At 36.9% G+C, this 21,191-nt stretch overlaps 1 protein-coding gene across 3 annotated transcripts in view; it reads left to right on the top strand.

Moving 5' to 3' along the window:
* Positions 1-21,191, top strand: part of SLC17A6 (solute carrier family 17 member 6) — a 41,424-nt gene that overhangs the window by 6,354 nt on the left and 13,879 nt on the right. For all 3 annotated transcript variants that reach the window (XM_027532210.1, XM_027532211.1, XM_027532212.1), the window contains 3 exons: positions 17,344-17,458; positions 18,675-18,762; positions 19,274-19,360. In XM_027532210.1, the coding sequence (XP_027388011.1) occupies positions 17,344-17,458; positions 18,675-18,762; positions 19,274-19,360 (290 nt within the window). The remainder of the gene's footprint in view (positions 1-17,343; positions 17,459-18,674; positions 18,763-19,273; positions 19,361-21,191) is intronic.

Consider the following 21,191-nt stretch of genomic DNA (forward strand, 5'->3'; position numbering starts at 1 on the left):
AACTAAGTACTCCTTAAATCTAAGTGTTAAGCTGAGAAAGAACAGACGCTCCTGCCTTTGCTGGTATTGCTGCATAGCGGTTGGTGGTTTAGTCGCCAAGTCTTGTCGGACTCTTGCAACTCCGTGGGGGATAGCCCGCTAGGCTTCTCCATCCATGGCATTTCCCAGGCAAGAATACTGGAGTGGGTTGCCATGCCCTTCTCCAGGGGATCTTCCCAATCAGGGATCGAATCCGGGTCTCTCATATTGCAGGCAGATTCTTTACCCTCTGAGCCAACAGGGAAGCCCATTCGCTGCATAGAGACCCCAAATAAAGATTTGGGGTCATGTTTCAGAGCCTATACCTCTCTCTCTCCCCACCAAAGGTTAAGTTTTCCTGGGAAGTAATCTAGAACTGGGCACCTCTCTAGTCTTGATCTCCTCTCTGCTTCCCTACACTGGTCTCTCATCCCTCAGTGACATCTCCCAAGCCCCTTCCCTGGCTTTTGTCACCTACGGTCCCATCCAGGAGAGGTGTTTTCCTGCCCCAAATTTCTCAGTCATCTCCAAGACCTAGGGAGAGATTCTTGGGAATTTATTTTCAGCTTAATGCCCCTAGGGTGAGGATTTTTGTTCTCAAAATGTTAAGAGGAGAGAGCAATAGACTAGAAATAATGCCTCTTGAATACTGTCTTTACCCTAACATTGTGATGGCTAATACTCAGGCTCAACAGGATAAAAAAAAATATACTTTTAAAAATGATATGAGTTTAAACTGAAAATTATTAACTGTGTAGAGAACCCTATTTTATGGATGGGATAAATTTTAAAAATTGACATAAGGCAGAAAAATTTAAAGGAATATTTTCTTAAATATCACTGGCAATAAATATGTTACATTTTGACTTTTATATCCCTAATGCAGTGCCAATAATTTTTTCCTAAAAATATTTTCCAAAACAAAATAAATTTCCCAGAAAGATACCCCAAACATACATATGTAAAATATTTTTCACTTCAGTGGAAAGCCATGCATAAATTCACCAAAAAAAAAAAAAAGGAAAGGAAACTCAATAAAAGGTGAAATAAAAATATAATGACTATGCCTTTAAGTTTTTTTTCAGAGTCAAAACCTTCAGTTTGCCAAATGTTAAAATGCTAACATTTTCCTGCCAGGAAAAAACATCAGGATGCTTTAGCTTTCACTCTTTCTAACACTGGGAGGTCAGTAAACAGGTTTTTCTAGGTTTAAAAAAAATGCAAGCTCATTGCTATCACTTGTGTCATGTCTAGTAAAGAAAAGACTGATGCTGACTCAGGTTCTAATTTATTTGAAGATTTTCCTCAAGAGAAAATGTCCTGAAGTTTAGAATTTTTATTTGGATCCAAAACCACAGTATCTTTAAGTAGATATTTAGGAGAGAGGAACAATATTTTCGTATACAATGTTTTGTGTTCTCCAAGGCAGAGAAAACAGTCAAAATTTTTTGTAAAATATTGTGAACAGATAAGAATGTGAACCTGCTCACTTTTTAAGATTTTGATTATCTGCTTTATTTTTAATATTTTTAAAAATATTATTAAAAGCATACAATGAGAAATATACACTGGAAACCTCTTGTGAAAACAGGTTTAAAAATGTATAACATTTCCTTTTCTGATTATAAAAGTGTTACATATCAAATAGGAAAAGTATACTAAAAAGAAAGGACAATAAAAATCATACATAACTTAATCACCCAGAGACACTTTCATTGACTAGTTGGTAAATGTCCATTACTCCTGTACATGCTACATAGAATTTTATCTTAGAAGACTTTTTTTAACATGAAGTTTTAGAAATTTTTAGAATTGGCTTGAAAGATGTATGTTTCCATTTTCAAAACAGCAAAAGCAGCATACCAAGACCCATTTTCCACCTACAAGCATTGTGCACCCATTCTGCCTTCCCTACAGATCATTTAATAATAGAACAAGCTTTCCCTTGAGTGGGATGCTGGGGACAGAGTCCTTTCCCTCTTGGTGTACAAAAAGCTCTCTTTGGAAGTGTTTGCCATCACTGTTGTGGGTGGAACTGGAGTAGAGGAACTGACGCATGTGGAGACAGCTCCCCTAGAGAGAAGTGCTTCTGGTTACACCTCCTGGCAGATTTCTCAATGAAAAACAAACAGCAATGATTTGGCTTCTCCATTTTATGAATTAAGCAAAAACAGCCCCACTCTTGGTCAGAATACAGATTTCTTGTTTTTTTTTTTTTTTCTGGTCCAATTCTCAGTTCTTGCTTTTCTGCTCATTGAGAAGAAGAGGTAGGGGAGTTGTGGGGGGAAGGAAACTGAGTCTCCAGGAAAGCTCCTGAATCATTATTTTCTTTACCTTTCCTCAAACAGCTATTGCACAACCTGGACAGAAGAATTTCATCAACTCCCTCTACAGAGGGTTTTAAAGTGGGGAATCAAAGGAAGATTTCTTATAAAATCTGTAATGTTTTTAGATGAGAACATATTTAATACAGTGATTACAAAGTATTGGGGGCAAATTAATTTTGTCTTTAAACAATAAGACCATAGGGCTCATGGTAACTCAGATACTTACAAATGTGAAATTACTAAAAACGATCTTTATCTTGTATTTAGAGAGTGATGAGGAGCGTGGTCAATGACTTAGTGGAAGAAACAACAAAATTTTTGCAAAGGCATAACCAAAGAAGGTCAGATTTATCAAAGAAAGTTTGGTCAACATTATGTTTTTAGTGGATGATGTTGTATTCACAGAGACTATTCTTGCCTCTGTCTAGGTGGAAATATTACTTAAGCTCTATTTAAAAACATTCCCTCTTCTGCTCCTGTCCTCCCGATTTCCCAACTCTGCTTTAATTTTTTATGTAGCACCACTGCCAGCTATCATACCAGTATTTTTCTTAGTGATCTATAACTAAGAAATAACTGCTTTTCTACAATAAAATGTAAGCTCCATGAGTGCAAGTAATTTTGTCATGTATTAACACCACTATATCTCTAGCATCTCAAAGAGTGCCTGGCTTATGATAGATACTTGTTGAGTAAATGAAATAACATCTCAACAAAGTGTTTCACACTTTAACTATAGATTTTAAAGCCAATAGGGTTGTGTTCAGACTCCTGAATGTACTACTTAATAACCGAATGGCATGAAACATTATTTAAACTCTCTGAGCCTCGGTTTGTATTTCTGTAAAAGGAGTTAGTTAAACTATTTACCTGCTGGGACTATCATGATGCCTAAATAAGAGAATATGTGTAAAATTATTAAGCATGCCTGGTACTTAATAATTGTTGACTGTTACTTATTTCTAATAGCATTTTATATTCTGAAAAAAAATGAAAGAAAAAAGCCCTGATCATTCAGTATCACTTGTGTTTAAATTTGCCTTAAGAATTAGTAATGCAAAAAGATTATTTCTCTTGTGGTAAAAAAATAGCTCTTTTCTCATATCAGATTTCTGCCTTTAAAATTATTTTCCCATACATATTATTCATAGTTAAAATTATTGTTTGCTGAAAGTGCCATAAGTCTCATGTAAAGGCTTGTAAACAGCTGTCTTAAAAAACACATTTAGCCAACAGTATAGGGATTATAGAATTTCGGTATATGGAACCTTTGAATTCTAGCCAGGCATTATAAATGTGCTTAGATAAATCCATAAAAGTTTGAGGTTAGACTTCTCTGATAAAAATTAAAGATTATTTCCCATACCCCTATCCTTTATTCAAAGAGAGTTCAGTTCCTAGTGGAACATTTTATCTTTTCAGGTATTCTTGGGTTTCTAACTTGACTTTTGCTAAAGAGAAAACAGTTCTTTATTCAGATAACAAACTGACCATCACATGTATCTGTAGCATATAGTGAACTCCTGGTAACAGAAAGAACAGCAAGTGAAGAAGAACTAAAGAGCCTCTTGATGAAAGTGAAAGAGGAGAGCGAAAAAGTTGGCTTAAAACTCAACATTCAGAAAACTAAGAGCATGGCATCCAGTCCTATCACTTCATGGCAACTAGATAGGGAAACAATGGAAACTGTGAGAGACTTTATTTTGGGGGGCTCCAAAATCACAGCAGATGGTGACTTCAGCCATGAAATTAAAAGACACTTGCTCCTTGGAAGAAAAGCTATGACAGACCTAGACAGCATATTAAAAAGCAGAGACATCACTTTACCGACAAAGGTCCATCTAGTCAAAGCTATGGTCTTTCCAGTAGTCATGTATCAATGTGAGAGTTGGACTATAAAGAAAGCTGAGCACCAAAGAATTAATGCTTTTGAATTATGGTGTTGGAGAAGACTCTTGAAAGTCCTTTGGACTGCAAAGAGATCTAACCAATCCATCCTAAAGGAAATCAGTCCTGAATATTCATTGGAAGGACTGATGCTGAAGCTGAAGCTCCAATACTTTGGCCACCTGATTCAAAGAACTCTCATTTGAAAAGTCCCGGATGCTGGGAAAGATTACAGGCAGGAGGAGAAAGGGATGACAGAGGATGAGATAGTTGGATGCCTTCACCGACGCGATGGACATGAGTTTGAGTACGCTCTGGAAGTTGGTGATGGACAGGGAGGCCTGGCGTGCTGTAGTCCATTGGGTCGCAGAGAGTCAGACACGACTGAGTGACTGAACTGAACTGAGGGTTCAACTCATTTGATCCTCTCATTGGGAAAGGAAATAGAAAATCAGGGAGGTGGTGACTTGTTCAAAGTCACAAAGAGATTGTGACTAAAACTCAGATGTCCAGTAATACATGACTGCAACCTCTCTCTGCATTGAAAGTTGACATCTCTGCCTGATATTATATGGTTTATTGCAATATTCACTTTCAGTAGCAGGTTGAGCCCTCTACTCTCTGAATGAGTGCCTGTAATCTATCATACCCTAAATCCAGGACAGAAATCCATGAATTAGAGAGAGAAGCCTTTAGCAAGCCCCAGGGATTCTTAGATTTCTGTGGCAGGAGAAACATACTATATCTGTGTGTGTGTGTACTGGCTCCCAAATGATTTAGCCATAACACAGTGATTCTGTTCTTTTCCCTGCAAAAGGCAAATACGTAATAATGACTTAGACAAATAGTGTGATTTTTCTGGAGGAAAAAGCCATGGTATTTGGAAGTTTTTCTACTGACCCAGCCCTTTGGCAGTCTGAGCTTCTAGAAGATTGTAGAGATTTGAGCATGACTGGGATAGTTTAGACCCTTTGTCTAGAAGAAAGAGGTTCTTGCTTGCAACTCTAATTGATACAGCTCAATTTGTACTACTGCTATAAAGAAGAGAGGATTAATACTTAAAAATTAACAAATTCTAATGTATGGATTATAGAACTGTTTACTAATGTGCATTTACATTTATAAAAGTGGAATTTGATATACTTTAGGTAAATATTCTGGCTTGCCTGATTATGAAAACTCCTTTTGTGAGAATGATTTTCAGAAAGAGGAACAAAGATACTTTAAACACAATGCCTTCATACTTCAAGCCCAGAAATAAATAATGTTACTGGTACTATTCTGTCATTTTCTTTCACAAAAATAAAATAATGAAGATATTTATTATAATAAGCATTGGAAATAGATTCTTAAGTCTCATCACCTAACTCTCTCTGTCTCTCACCTGTCTATCATCTTTTGTTTTCTACACTTACTTAGCCATTGCAACACTGATTGCATGCAGGAGTTTCTTAACTCTTCCAGTGAGAAGCATCTACAAATTCCTTTTGGTGAGAAAATAATTCAGACTGTGACTATAAAGCCTGCTGCAAAATACCACCATCTTGCTATGAGGGAACTGGTTCATAGTGATCCAGTCCTTTAGGGCCAGAGGTGACTATCTCTATTTCAGTCATCTGGCTGCCTATCAAACATCTAGCCATTTCCCCATTGTGGGCTCTATAGGTTTGGTATCTGGGGCAATGCAGAAAAGGCCTTCTTTTCTTCTGACAAAAGAAATACCCTTTCCAGGAGATGAATAGATGTATTGGGGAGGAGGGGTCCCTAAGGGTTTGCACGTGGTTTGCTGACACGGGCTTCTCTCGCCTTCCAGTCTCCTCTCCTCCCGCCCTTACTAGGTCTGGTTTCCACTGCGGCTGCCACATTCTACTACTGCAGTGCAGAAGCAGCCTCTGGGGGGAGGGACATGATTTTGAAGGAGGAGAGTCAGGTGGGCAGCTGGTAGAATGATTCTCCCGCTGCCATATGCCACTGTTGGGGCTGTCTAATTTCTCTGTCATGAGTGATGAAGTCATTTTTACAACATAATGAGGTACCAAGGGACCCAGAGGGCTGGCTTGTGCTTGTGTATTCCTTTTTTAATTTGGGAATGGGAGCATCAGATGTGACAAAGGGAGGCACCCAAGCCCTGATTTGATTAGATTAAATCCATTAAACAGCCTGGCTCAGTCTATTCCTACAGATCCTCTCCAAGAGGATTAGTGCCCCACCTGGGGTGAGAAACACTAGATCCTTGTTAAGTGACAAGCCCCTGCCCAAATGGAAACTGATTGATTGATTCCAGGAAAATAGATATCATCTGTAGAAATGACAAGTCACCAGTGTTCCTGTCACCTCTTCCAGGAAAATACTTATCAGGTGGGCTTGATATGTGAGGTTGTTTGTGACTATGGGTCATAGAAAAAAAGATGACGACTGGGAATTTCACAGCGAACTCACTCTGGGTCACGCTGAATGTTAATCATCAGGCAGGTTGTGATGCTGGTTTTCAGCAACTGCATTTGCTTTTTCAGATGTTTCTGTATCAGGGATACTGTATGTTTCTCAGTTCTGGTAATCTGTTTGTAATATAGAGCATCCTCTCTCTCTCACTCACACTTACACAGACACACACACACAGACACACACACCTTTCCTCTTTTTTTGTCTTACGGTATGAAGTGATTGTATTCTTTTACATATAATCACTTTAAGAACACTGGAGGGTGTGTGTGTGTGTGTGTGTGTGTGTGTACGTGTGTGTATAACAGAGGAGAAACAAGTAAAATGAGGTTTTAACTTGAAAATAAGCAAATCAAATTCATCTTAATATGTCATTTACTGCAAAGGAAATCATGAGGAAAACAATTTTAAGTAGCTTTCAAGTAGTTCATCATTTTGAAAAGCAATCTTAATAAGCAAATGGCTGTTATTTCATTTCACAGATATTGTAATGATGCTCTTTGATACATTTAGAGCATGAATTAGTTTCTAATCCTGTTCTTCAGGCATAGAAAAGTTAAGATTTTTTTTTTATATTTACTTTTGCATATTTCTTTGTTTTTTCCCTCAACCAAAATTTACACCAGGAGTGGATTTTTTTAGGTAGCACCTTAGTTGCCAACTATAAGGACAAAGGCTTTAAACAGAATAAATATAATTTTAGCTGAAGTCCTCTTACTACTTGGAACTTCAAGTTCATCAATATTTATCTAATTAATGATTACATATATTGACTATTTTTCAGATAAAGCAATATTTTAGTTTAGTTCATTGCTAAAAAATTAGTATAATTTGCTAGAATTTGCATTGATTGCTTGTTTTTATATATAATACTAATATAAATATACTGCCTGATATTACATATACTGATATAAATATTGTCTGATATTATTGATAATGTACATTTACAAGTCAGAAAATTAAGCAAGTTATTTTAAAATTAAAATATGTTTATTTGGGGAAATTTATTTCTACAAAATATTTTTATGTAAAATATAATATTTATTTTTCTTCACATTATTCACCTTTATTTGGAAGAAGCTGTCATCAGACCTTACATGAGTTTCTTAATTGAAATGGATTATAAAGCATAAAACAAAACAAATGGAAAACTCAGGCTATGGATCAGAAATTGGATTAATTTTACAAATGTGTAATTGGTTAATTATATTGAATAATATCTTAAATGTATATTCTATAATCATCAATTCATTAAAATATTATCAGATGAAATACATTAGTATTTACAGTTTACAGTTTAACATTTAACCTATGATGAGACATTGAAAACCCACCTGCAGAAAGCTACAGTGGAATTTCAAAAGACGAAAGTGTTATAAAAATTGAACCTGAAAAATAAATATTTCCTTTGAGCTCCTGAAGTCAGAAGTCAAGCAGTAGCATGGCTGTTTAACTCATATGATACTGTAGAGTACAACCTTCTCCTAACCCATAGTTAAAATGAATCCAGAAATCTAGCTCTTATATTAAAATGGGGGAAAATAGAAAGCCAGCTCTATTGCATAGCAACACAGAAGAGACAGTCTAATCATGTAAAGTGGAGAGGGGGTGAATGAATATCAGAAGAGCTTTTCAATCAATGTGAGGTAGATCATTCAGGTATAAAATCTCTTCTTTTCCCTAAACAGTACAAACAGTACATTTGTATTGGGGGTGGGAAGAGAGCAGATATGAAATATAAATTGTCTTCATAATTTTCTTAGTTCTCCATTTCAGGAGGCAGATGCAACTGCAATTAGAATTAAATTAATAAATATGCATATCACTAAACTTTTTATATATCATCATTCTTCCTTACAGCAACTCTATAAGGCAGGCATTCTTATATATTCAAAGACATTGTGTTCCTGATCAGAGAACTGAACAGAATAGCAGAGTAACTTTCCCAAAGATCACTACCTGGTAAAAGGAAGAGAAGTCTTTTGATCAGATGATAAACTTGAAAAACAGATGATGGTGGGTATTATTTTCAAATGCAGTTGTGTGTCAAAGTCGAGACTAGTGCTAGGGAAATAAAACACACACAAGTGGTAAATGTTTCTTAATACATAATCTATTTATTATTTCTTCAACTTCTTATGTTCATGCTTATATTTGTTTGTTTCGGTAACATCAAGCCAAACAAAAATGATGACTGTTAAGCATAATACAACAAGCACAACTCCATTAAGCACTGGTAAATGGAGAAATTCTTTAGGAGGACAGTATATCACCTCTGAAACATTACCACCTAATTTGATTTTGAAAGTAGAGCTTAAAGAGAGTCATTTCAGAAGCTGATGAAGATGTGCTGAATAGAAAGTGTAATGGCAGTTGATTGTAGTATATCCCACAATGTTGTTTGGAATATTTAAGGATGAGGCCAGACTGGGCCATGCATTTGCTATTTCAAGTGCAGATTTATCCACAGGAATAGTCTCAATTCTATTAGTCCAGAACTACTATCCTACAGTTATTCTAGGGAGTAACTCAGCTTTCTAGGATTATTAGAATACCCAGAACAGTAGTTTGTGCCCATCAAAGACTCAGGAACAAATAAATGGTCAATTGATCTTAAAGGCTATTGGGATAAAGAAGGCTCAAGAAAGAAAGACCTGTTATCACCTACATGTAGGGAAGGGAAGATATCACTTCCCTGGATTTAAAATCTTTATACAAAAGGAGCTGGTGGTTATTTCTTAAGCACATGCCACATGCAAAGTATTCTGCTACCATCTAGGAATTTGAAGAAATAAAAGATCTAGACTGTGTTGTCCAAGAGACACAAATAATATGGAGGATCTTGGGGTAAGTCTTTTGAAAGTGATCTACAGTGCTTTAGAAATATCTCAGAGAGACAGTTGGAAAAGAAAAGTGTGCATGTGTGTGTGTATGGTGGGTAGGTATTGAAGGCAAGTGTGTAGGAGATACCAAGACAACAAACTGATCTGAAGAAGACTGTCAATTTTTGTTTGCTTGTTTCCTGTCAGATATTTTAAATAGACTATTGAGGCACAGATTGACGGACTGATGTATTTCAGTCCATACTGTGTGCCCTCAGAATGAGAGCTAAGATTCAGGCACTTTAAGCTTCTAGAATTTCAGGATGACACAGGACAACTTTGAATCCATGGTCACAGAAATAGCATTATTAATTAGAACAAAAACATTCTGGAGGAAAAAGACAGATAATAACAGTTCTCTGGAGAACTCTGTTGAATGTTAGGGAGTTCCTATATCATGATAGCTGATATTATAAACCACTTACTGTTAACCAGATACTGTCTCCTTTCATAATTGATTCATTTAATCTTCACGATAATCCCTTAAAGTATAAAGATACATTATCTCCATTTAACAAATGGAGAAGGTAAGGCTTAGAGAATTCAAGTAGTAACAACTGCACAAGATCAGATCTAGTAAGAAATTAGAGTTGGAAGTTGAATTCATACAGTGTAACCATAGAATGTGTATTCTTAGCTAATGTTATGTTCTACAGTTTATATGTCCCAAAGGAAAATATGGCAGCCACTCAATCAGTTTGGTTAATGAACTGAAGTGAAAATTGCTGTCATATCCGACTCTTTGCGACCCCATGGACTATAGAGACCATGGAATTCTCTAGGCCAGAATACTGGAGTGGGTACCATTCCCTTCTCCAGGGGTTCTTCCCAACCCAGGGATCAAACCAGGTCTCCTGCACTGCAGGTGATTCTTTACCAGCTGAGCCAAAAGGGAAGCCCAGGAATACTGGAGTAGTAGTCTATCCTTTCTCCAGAGGATCTTCCTGACTCGGGAATTGAACTGGGGACTCCTGCATTGCAGGCGGATTCTTTACCAACTGAGCTTTCAGGGAAGCCCCCAATTTGGTTAATGAGGACAATCAAAACCAGGTCAGAGGACCTTCTCTTTTGGCCTTGACTGAATGATCTACTTATAATCTATATTTTATAAAGGAGATTGTCCTTTTAAGCGGGTGTTTCCACTTCACCCTTGCTGCTCCCCTCTACAATAAAAGGCAAGGCTCTTATTTCAGCTATGACAAGCTCCGTTCTCTCTGGGCCTTTCCCTTGCCCCAGATCTGTCTCGTTTGTGAAGGCTGGAGGGAATATCCAGCATAATACTGCTAAATCAGTTATTCTCATATCAGGAAAAGCAACATCAACACCACCAGGGTACTTGTTAGAAATACAAACTCTCAGGCACCATACCAAGCTAGGAAATCAGAAGTTCTGGCCCAGCCCTCTGTGTTTGAACATGCTCCTTAAGGTGATGTTCATACATGAGGAACTCTGGAAATCATAGTGCTAAACTATGTTACATTCCAGAGCTTTTTTTTTCCATACTCAGTTTTCCTATTTCTTCGACTTCTTTTCTGAAGCTTAGATTTTGTTCATAAAAGGACAAAACCCTCCTCAAATGAGCTCTCTATTTAACTACTTTGAACTACTAGGTATACATTAAATGTTACAAGGATGTAAAACACATCACAGGAAATATGGGTATTGGTTTATAATGACTTTGCATGAATTTTAATCTATAAAAATATTTAATCACTGTGTTGTACACCTGAAGCTAGTATAATGTTGTAAGTCAACTACACAAAATAAATAAGCAGACAAACCATAGGAGGGACGGAATAGAATTCTTCTCTCACTCCCCACTGCTGTGACCATTCATCTTTCAATAACATTTTGGTCTTTCAGAGTTTTTGTTATTTTATCTGCTGCTGCTGGCACTGTTAGGGCTAGTATTCGTTCTGCCCCTATTAAAGTACAATATAGCTTCAGGGTTAAGTATTTAGAATCTACAACCAGACTTGAGTCATTATAAGACACAGTTCTCCACTTAAAGTGTCTATGTGACTTCAGCAACTTATTTAACTCACCGGGACTTGGTTATTTTATCCATGAAATAAGAATGGTAGTAGTAGCCCTCCAATATAGTTTTTAGTTTAAAATGAGAATCTTGAACAGTGACTGGCACACAACTAGCACAATACCATTGGCTGTGATTATTTCTCCCTGACTGACTCACATTTACGGATTTATTTTTATGCGCCAGGCACCAGTCTAAGCCTTTTAGGTATATTGTTTCTTTTAGCCTCACAACAATCCTATGAAGCGTGATAGACTAATACAATCATTGACCAACTCCTAACACCTTTTAAATGCTTAGGGTATGTCAGACATTCTTCTGGGTCCTTAACTGGTAATAAATCATAGGTTCTATAAATATCCCTGTTTTATAGATGAGGAATGAAGCATAGACAGTAGAGTACACTGTTCAAGATCACTCAAGTAGTAAGCGACAGGAACGGACTTTGAATCTCAGATGTCTGGCCCTGGTAAACATGATCTAGACCATTGCATTCCTTTTTATAGACAAGAAATCAGAAGCCAAATGAGGTTAAGTAGCTTTCCAGTCACGTAGTTATTAACCAACAGAGCTAGAATCTTATCAAAATTTCTGTACAATATTGATTTCATCTTTTTTCCCTCTCCCACTTTAGTGACTTTGACCGCTTTACTCCCCTGCAAGCCTTCCTCTTATCTGAACTTACATGTATGCTTCTCACCTTCTGACTCCCTGACTTCATCACTTCCTACCCCCTCAATTTCAGTAAGCTTTTCATGTTTACTTAACTTTAGGGGCATAATTGCATTCCCTCTGGGGTCACCCTAAACGCTATCATCTCCAAGATGCCATGGACTTATGATTTCTTCTCTTGCCTTCCCTGTTGTATCTACACCTGCTTAAACCCTCCTTACAATTTCCCCGTTCATCTCACTCCTGATGTTCTCCTACTCATGTGTATCACTGTGTTCAGCCGTTTTCAATTCTGCCTTTGTTTCGGATATGTAATGCAATCTCTTCCATGTTTTGAAACTTTGCTGATTCATTTCCTCTTTGGAATTTCTTCATCCTTTTTCATACTAATCTTCCAAAGCCCAACTTTAAAGGTTCCTCCTGAAGGACTTGTTTCCTTGTCACGCCAGCTGGAATGGACTTTTCCCTCCTTTGCTTTCCATTTGCACTCTGGTTATGGCCTTTAGTGTATGTTGTTTTTGGCTAGTTGTCTTTCTTTTGCTCTTCTACTACACATAGAGCATCCTTGTCTTTTTCTAGGTGCCTAGTTGCATCACGTGGGCTCCCCTGGTGGGTCAGCAGTAAAGAATCTACCTGCCAATGCAGGAGATGCAGATTTGATCCTTGGGTTGGGAAGATTCCCCTGGAGAAGGAAATGGTAATGCACGCCAGTATTCTTGCCTGGGAAATCTCAAGGACAGAGGAGCCGGGTGGGCTGCAGGCCATGGGGTCACAGAGTCAGACATGATTTAGCCACTAAACAGCAATAACAACAAGTTGCATCTTGTAGATAAAAGAGCAGAGATTTACAGATTTCCATGTCAGAGAGTTTGGAATTCAGATATCAGGTCTATTGCTTGCTTTTTGTCTCTTACACAGTCTGTCTCTAGTCTCTGATTTGTAAAATGAAAGTGTAACTCAGAGTTGTTGTGAGGATTAAATGAATTAATGTAGGTGGAGAGAGTGTAGCAAGTGCTCTGTAAATTTGGCTCCTGTTTCCTCCTCAACATAGTACCCTAAATATAGTCTCATAGAGGTTTGGAGTGTGAAAGCATAAATCAATGTTGAATGAAGTGGCTGTTTCAATTTTGACTATCTGTAGTACATTAAGAAAAATGTAAAGACCTTCCATATTGGCCAAGAATTTCTATGATCATTATTTTAATTACTTGGATATTGATTTAGATATCATTTTCATAAAATTAGAAAAAACTGGATTCTGAAATGTTTTATGAATTATATTCTTAAGTAGTTGGAAAAAGTCAATCCATTTTTATAATGCAATGACCACTAATAATAAAAAGGATGGCTAAACAAATTAAGAAACTTAAAACTAGGAAGCATTTGGAAATGTCACAGATTATATAATTAGAAACAACTATTCAGGGTAAGAATGGAAAGTAAACATTGAAAGTAATCTACTGACATTTTTAATCTCAGGAATAGTGTGATTTCAAGTAACTTTGTGAAAAATGAGTATTTAAATTTTCAGTTTTAATTCTGAAACACATTACTGACTACATATTATGTGCACAATTAGATGTAAATCCCAGCAACAAAACCCACTGACCTTGGAATTATATGGACTAGATTTGAAACAAGATTCCTCTACTTAGAGCTGCTAACAACTTGGGCAAGTGATATCACTTACTTCAGGCTTAGTTTCTTCATCTAGAAAATGGGTGTATTAATAATGTCATGTCATTGTGTTGCTAGATTTTTGGTATGTGAAGTATAAGCATGATGTCTTACCAGTTGAATAATCACTTATTAAATTTAGTTCTGACTACAATATGAATTGAGTAACAAATAGTTCATGATTGATTCAGCTTTACTGGCAGATGATTTTGTCCCCCAAGGGATAGTTTGTGATTTCTGGGGACATTTTTGGTTGTGCTACGGGCATCTAGTGCATAAAGGTTGGCGTGCTGTTTACATCATCATACAATGCACAGGACTACATCCCACAATAAAGAATTTTGTTCATCTCAAAATATCAACAGTGTGGAGGCTGAGAAACCCTAAACTAAAAAAAGATAAAATTAATCTCTCTCCAGTTTATCTAGAGATAGCAATGTTTTCAAATAGGCAGAAAGAAACTGATGATTGAAAGATATAAAATAAATGTCATGCATCATTCTTTCAAAATAAGTATTAGAAAAGAAGACACATATTAGATGAACCTGTTTAAAAACTATATATATATATATATTTGCAAACCTTAGGATGCACATGCAAAATTATCACCTGGACTGCTTATTACAACCAATTTCCAGGCTTCACTCTTAGCACATTCTGTTTTGGAAAGTCTGGAGTAAGAAGTCTGCATTTTTAATAAACACTCCAGGGAATTCTAATGCATCTGGTTCATGGACAACAATTTGAAGGAATTCTTCCAAAGAGCTGAATGGAGTAGTTGGATGTATAACTCATATAAACACTTTTGAAACTCCTTTAGCATTATGTAGCTCTGGCTCTCTTTATCCTTGATGTTGTAAATAGCCTCAGTCTCATTTTTATTGAGCATAAGAAATAAAGTAAGATGGATATACAGAAACAACAGTAGTTTTCCAGTATACAGAAACCTACCCATAAGCCCAAAACTCCTGTGTCATTTTCTCTCTCTGCTTTCACCTTTTCTGCACAGGTTTAACATTCACACTCCCAGAACGGGAAAGACATTGGCCTTTGGGACGGGTACCATTTACCACTAGGTCCAGGAAGCTTGCTTCATACACTCCCTTGTATCTAGTTCCTCTCAGCCCTAAAGGAAACCTCCAAAATGTTCTGGAGTTTGCACATAAGAGCATGTGGATTTCAGTCTTGAGACAGGTGAAAAGTCAACTGAAAATAATCAAGCATGAAAATACATTTTTAAACAATTTTAATAACAATTTTGAGTTTTTATATTTTAAAGACAGGATATGGGATTTTTGCATTTAATTTCTGGAAAATAAATCCATAGTCGGCAGAAGTTTAATATCGCTGGGCATTTTAATGGGGATAATCATTTCTAGAAATAAAAAGTTTCTATTTTGCGCCAAGCATTTAGGAAATAAGTTACTCTGACTCAGAGCCAAAGATACCTATTCAGGAAATAGCACACAGGAAGAACAGAAGAGAATATTCACCTCTTGAGTGACTGTTTACCTGTGTGAAGAGAAGCCACTGAGAACAGGTGGATTATTAGGCTATAGCAAGTAAACAAAAGTTTTGTGTCCCAGTCTAAGATTCATAGAAAAAAGCTGATCTACTTCATCCTTTCATAAAGTCATTTCTCAAATTTCAGTAGCAGATTAATCATGATCAAGGCTCTTTTGGAAACTCCCGTCTTTAACAGTTACATTTAAACATGCTCCTGGAAAAATGAGAACTTCTATGAGGCAGCCAATTTTCACTGAATTCAAGGTTCAGTGTTTGCCTTGAAAAAATTTACTGAGAACACACAGCTTAGCCCACTAGAGACAATGTGTCCCCAGATTTCTCTGCAAGAGAAATTTCTAAAGTTACCTGGTTAAGGGGATATTTTTCTTCCTTAGTATTATATTATGAGAGATTTTTTTGTTAATAATGGAATATAATTTTTACTTGTAGATGGATAAAGGTGTTAGCAATTCTATTTTGAATTGTTTATATGTATGCAAAAAGAGGGGTATCTAAAACCCCTCCACTCAACCACCTACACAGAAAGACAAACCTGAGGTAGATATATGAAGTATTAATTTTTTCTATTTTAAAAATATATCCTATGGGAGCTGATCATTAGATCTGGGGAGCATTTACATATGATTCCCTTCATAAAATTTTATGAATGGAGTTATAATTTCCATACTTCAAGGTATCACACTAGACACAACTTCATTTAGGCACTTACTATTTCTTTAGCAGCTCTTCAGTGAGTATCTCCTATGTATCAGGCACTGTGCTAGGCATTAGGGATACAACAGTGTATCTGAAAAGCAAGCTCTTGCCCTTCAGCAGCTTACATTGTAGATATATAGACTCAAACCATATGCAGTGCTTAATTAACTATTTAAAATTTGTAATTATATCTATGAAGAAAGTGACTAAAATTATGTATAAACAGATTTATTCAGTTTAGTTCAGTTGCTCAGTTGTGTCCGACTCTTTGTGACCCCATGGACTGCAGCACACCATGCTTCCCTGTCCATCACCAACTCCCAGAGCTTGCTCAAACTCATGTCCATTGAGTTAGTGATGCCATCCAACCATCTCATCCTCTGTCGTCCCCTTCTCCTCCTGCCTTCAATCTTTTCCAGCATCAGGGTCTTTTCCAAGAAGTCAATTCTTTGCATCAGGTGGCCAAAGTATTGGAGTTTCAGCTTCAGCATCAGGTGGCCAAAGTGTTGGAGTTTCAGCTTCAGCATCAGGTGGCCAAAGTGTTGGAGTTTCAGCTTTAGCATCAGCCTTTCCAGTGAATATTCAGGACTGATTTCCTTTAGGATGGACTGGTTGGATCTCCTTGCAGTCCAAGGGACTCTCAAGAGTCTTCTCCAACACCACAGTTCAAAAGCATCAATTCTTCAGTACTCAGCTTTCTTTATAGTCCAACTCTCACATCCATACATGATTACTGGAAAAACCATCGCTTTGACTAGATGGACTTTTGTCGACAAAGTAATGTCTCTACTTTTTAGTATGCTGTCTAGGTTGGTCATAGCTTTTCATCCAAGGAGCAAATGTCTTTTTATTTCATGGCTGCAATCACCATCTGCAGTGATTTTGGAGCACCCCCCCCCCCGCCCCCAAAATAAAGTTTGTCACTGTTTCCATTGTTTTCCCATCTATTTGCCATAAAGTGATGGGACCAGATGCCATGATCTTTGTTTTCTGAATGCTGAGTTTTGTGCTTCAAATGATGTAGCAATTCAAGATAGTCCAATATCTATTTGCAATGGCTAGCCAATCCAGTTCAGAACATTCTTATTCTTTTAGGGAAAAAAAAAAATTCTGTCTTGAAATTGCTTGTAATTAACTTGATCTGAGAAATGTAGACCTGTTAACTCCTTTTATTTTTCAGAGTTTTCGGAGCTGCCATACTTCTTACCTCTACCCTGAATATGCTAATCCCATCAGCAGCCAGAGTGCATTATGGGTGTGTCATCTTTGTTAGGATACTGCAGGGACTTGTTGAGGTATGGAACTACAGGATGACATCATTTTAAGGTTGGCATGCTAACAAGAATCAGAAGATTATCTTTGTTTTGACCTACAAATAAATATATTGTATTAGGTTGTGTCTAGTGAAAGTGAAGTCGCTCAGTCGTGTCCGACTCTTAGCGACCCCATGGACTGTAGCCTACCAGGCTCCTCCGTCCATGGGATTTTCCAGGCAAGAGTACTGGAGTGGGGTGCCATTGCCTTCTCCTCATCCTTTAGCTACTGACGTGTAATGCCCTCTGTGTTATAAACCAGATATGTTTAAATGATGACAGACTACCACTGTGACTGTTTATCCCCACTTATCTGGAATTGAGTGATGATGAAGTGTTTAGTGAATAACATAAAAAAAAAAAAAAGAACAGACAGTTTTGTTAATGTGCTGTGATAAAAATTTTGAGTCCATCCTCTGAATTAATATGTTTGGAGAGTTTTTTAACAAGTCTCTGTTGGCTTTACATCATGATCTGAATTTTCACTAAAAAAAAAAACATTTCATTGAATGTATTCTTTGGGCATCAACTCTAATGATTGACTTTTGCTCCATCAACCTGTTGTCTTTGAAGGAATATCATTTAAAAACTTGAGAATGGTATACATATTGCCCTTTCTCTTTCCATGAAATACGGTGGGAGTAGGTAAGTTAGATAAAGTATCAAGGCACTGAAAACAGTTTCTTGTCTTTCCAAAAAGAAAGAAAAAATGATAGGATCAAAACAATACAAAAAAGAATATTTTAAAGATTTTAAGTTTTAGACACGCATTTCAGGAAGTATAACAACCTTCAAGGATCTAAACTGCACCTTCTTCTGTAGAGATTCCTTTAATTTGGGAATCACTAAGTTTAACTCTTTACAAAATTGTCTCTCAAATTGTTCAGAATTGCAGATGAACTGAATAATAGAGGATCTTTTCTTTAGCCTTAATCAGAAGAAAGCTGAGGTTAGAAGGAAGTCTTAAAGGGCGGGAATAATTTGAACATGTGACTAAAAAGAGGTCATGTCTTACCTGGTCTGGGCTGAAAGTTTTTAAAATGGAATTTTATGGAATCAGCAAAGAAAGGCCCTCACACGGCAACTGGGGACCCTGTGCCCATTCTAAGAAAACAGCATCACATCAGAGAAGTGAATGTGCTTATTTTCCTATGATCCAAGATTCTAAACAGTGCTGATATATTTCTTTCCATCACAGGGTGTCACCTACCCAGCATGTCATGGGATATGGAGCAAATGGGCTCCCCCTTTAGAGAGGAGTCGATTGGCAACCACCTCCTTTTGTGGTGAGTATTATGTGCAGATACAGTTATGTGCATAAAAGCTTAGGAACAACTTTTGTAAGAATTGAAAGTTGCTAAAACTCATCTGTAAGACCATTTGAGGTGTGTCTGTATGTGTACATGAGGAAAGGTTTTTGACCCACGATCTCAATTTCTTTAATTATTACTAGTCTACTCAAATCTTCTACTCCCTCTTACATTTTGTATTTTTCTGGGAGTTTATTCATTTCTTCTGGATTTTCAAATATATTCATTAATTATTTTTATTATAGTTTTTTGAATTTGTTTTTTATTATAGTTGTACTACTTTTATATCTCTGACTTGGGTGTGTAGGTTATATTCACTTGTGTAGTCTTGTACTCCTGGATATGTGTTTGAAGTATGTGGATGAGAGTGCATATACATCCAAGTGTGCAAGGATGTGTTTGTAAGATCCAGTCAAGGAAAATGAGATGAAGTCAAGAGTTTCTATTGATTTCACTTACTTTTCTCTCATTTTCTCTTCTACTTTAGGTTCCTATGCTGGAGCTGTGATTGCAATGCCTTTAGCTGGCATTCTTGTGCAGTATACTGGCTGGTCTTCCGTATTCTATGTCTATGGTATGTTGCATTTCTGTATAATAGAATTAAAAGAAATGTGCATAAACTAAAGCCGTATGATAGATCAATGAATATACTTCTGTGTTTACTCACTATTGTTTTTTCATTGATTCTTTTCTTTATAATCTAAGATCAAGGCCAATATTCTATATCTGCGATTTTCTCTGTAATATTATTATTTTTAAAAGCAATCACATTGCAGATGAAAACTTTGTAATGTACAGTATGTGTTGCCCTTGATTATGAAAATTTTAATTTAGCTCTTGATTCAAAGCTGATTAAAAGGAAGAAGCTAGGCAGCACCAACTTCTCTTTTTGATTCTTACTTTCTTGGTCATTTCCCTGATTCTATTTCCTTGAGACTCAATGGGATAGGAAGCTTAAAGGCCATATTAGTGTTAATGCAAACATTCGATCTTGTGATGAAATATTAGCAGTTGCTGCAGGGGCAGTACAGTTTAGTCCACATTTCCCCAGGATTAAAGAAGATTAAGCCCCCAAGTGGAAATAAAAATGACAGGAAGCCCAAAGTCCAAACTCCCTTTCTATTCACTTTCTAACCAGAATATGGAATCTTACTTCTTGAAAGTATCCCATAGTCTTTTGCTAAGATACACTTTTTTAATAAAGAGAAAAGAAGAAAGATAAGAGATCTGGATTCCAACTGATGTTGTCACTAATTAATACCAGTTTTGGACATGGGCAGGAGAATATGAAAGATTAATGAAGTCATGTGGGAGAACAGAACAGAATTTGGCTGCTTCCAAATGTGCTATGATCCATTTTCATTTTGAAATGTTCTCATCAAAACAAATTCTTATATTTATAGAATGTAAATAGTGGAGGATCTTATCCTGGTTTAAAAGCCATGGTTGGGTTTTGGATTCATGAATACCCTAAATGGTGAGCTATATATGCAGTTGAACATATTTTTGTTTTCTAGGGAAATTTTTTTAACAGATTTTAATCCATAGCTTTTGTTTGATTTTATTTTAAAGCCCATAATTCAAAGATATTTAAAGCACTTACTTACAAGGTATATAGTAAATTTGGTGTGCTGCTGCTGCTAAGTTGCTTCAGTCATGTTCGACTCTGTGTGACCCCGTAAACTGCAGCCCACCAGGCTCCCCCATCCCTAGGATTCTCCAGGCAAGAACACTGGAGTGGGTTGCCATTTCCTTCTCCAAAGCATGAAAGTGAAAAGTGAAAGTGAAGTCACTCAGTCATGTCTGTCTCTTCGCTACCCCATGGACTGCAGCCTACCAGGCTTCTCCACCCATGGGATTTCCCAGGCAAGAGCACTGGAGTGGGTTGCCATTGCCTTCTCCGAAAGTTGGTATGGCCATCCCTTAAATTCTCTGATTTGTGCCTTAGTCCATTATTTAATTGAAGATGTGATGTGACTTTAAGAATATGAATTTTCCACAAAGGACCCAAGAGAAACCTACCTTGTTATTTCAAGCTATATCCCATTTCATACTTATCATTGAATGGCTTCCCAGGTGGCACTGTGGTAAAGAACCCGCCTGTTAATGCAGGAGACATTAGAGATGCCGATTCAATCCCTGAGTCAGGAAGATCCTCTGCAGGAGGGCATGGCAGCCCACTCCAGCATTCTTGCCTGGAGAATCCCATGGACAGCGGAGCCTGGTGGGCTACAGTCCATAGCATTGCAGAGTCGTATACAATGACTGAAGTGACTTAACACACATGCACAATCTGAAAATATCATAATAATAGTACTTGCTTACTTGCTGTATATGACAAAAGCTTGGTCTTTGAGCCACATGTTAAATATTCATTTTTTTTTAATTAATGAGATAAGACCCAT

This window comes from Bos indicus x Bos taurus, chromosome 29 (genome assembly GCF_003369695.1).
Source record: "Bos indicus x Bos taurus breed Angus x Brahman F1 hybrid chromosome 29, Bos_hybrid_MaternalHap_v2.0, whole genome shotgun sequence".
NCBI classification, from domain to species: Eukaryota; Metazoa; Chordata; class Mammalia; order Artiodactyla; family Bovidae; genus Bos; species Bos indicus x Bos taurus.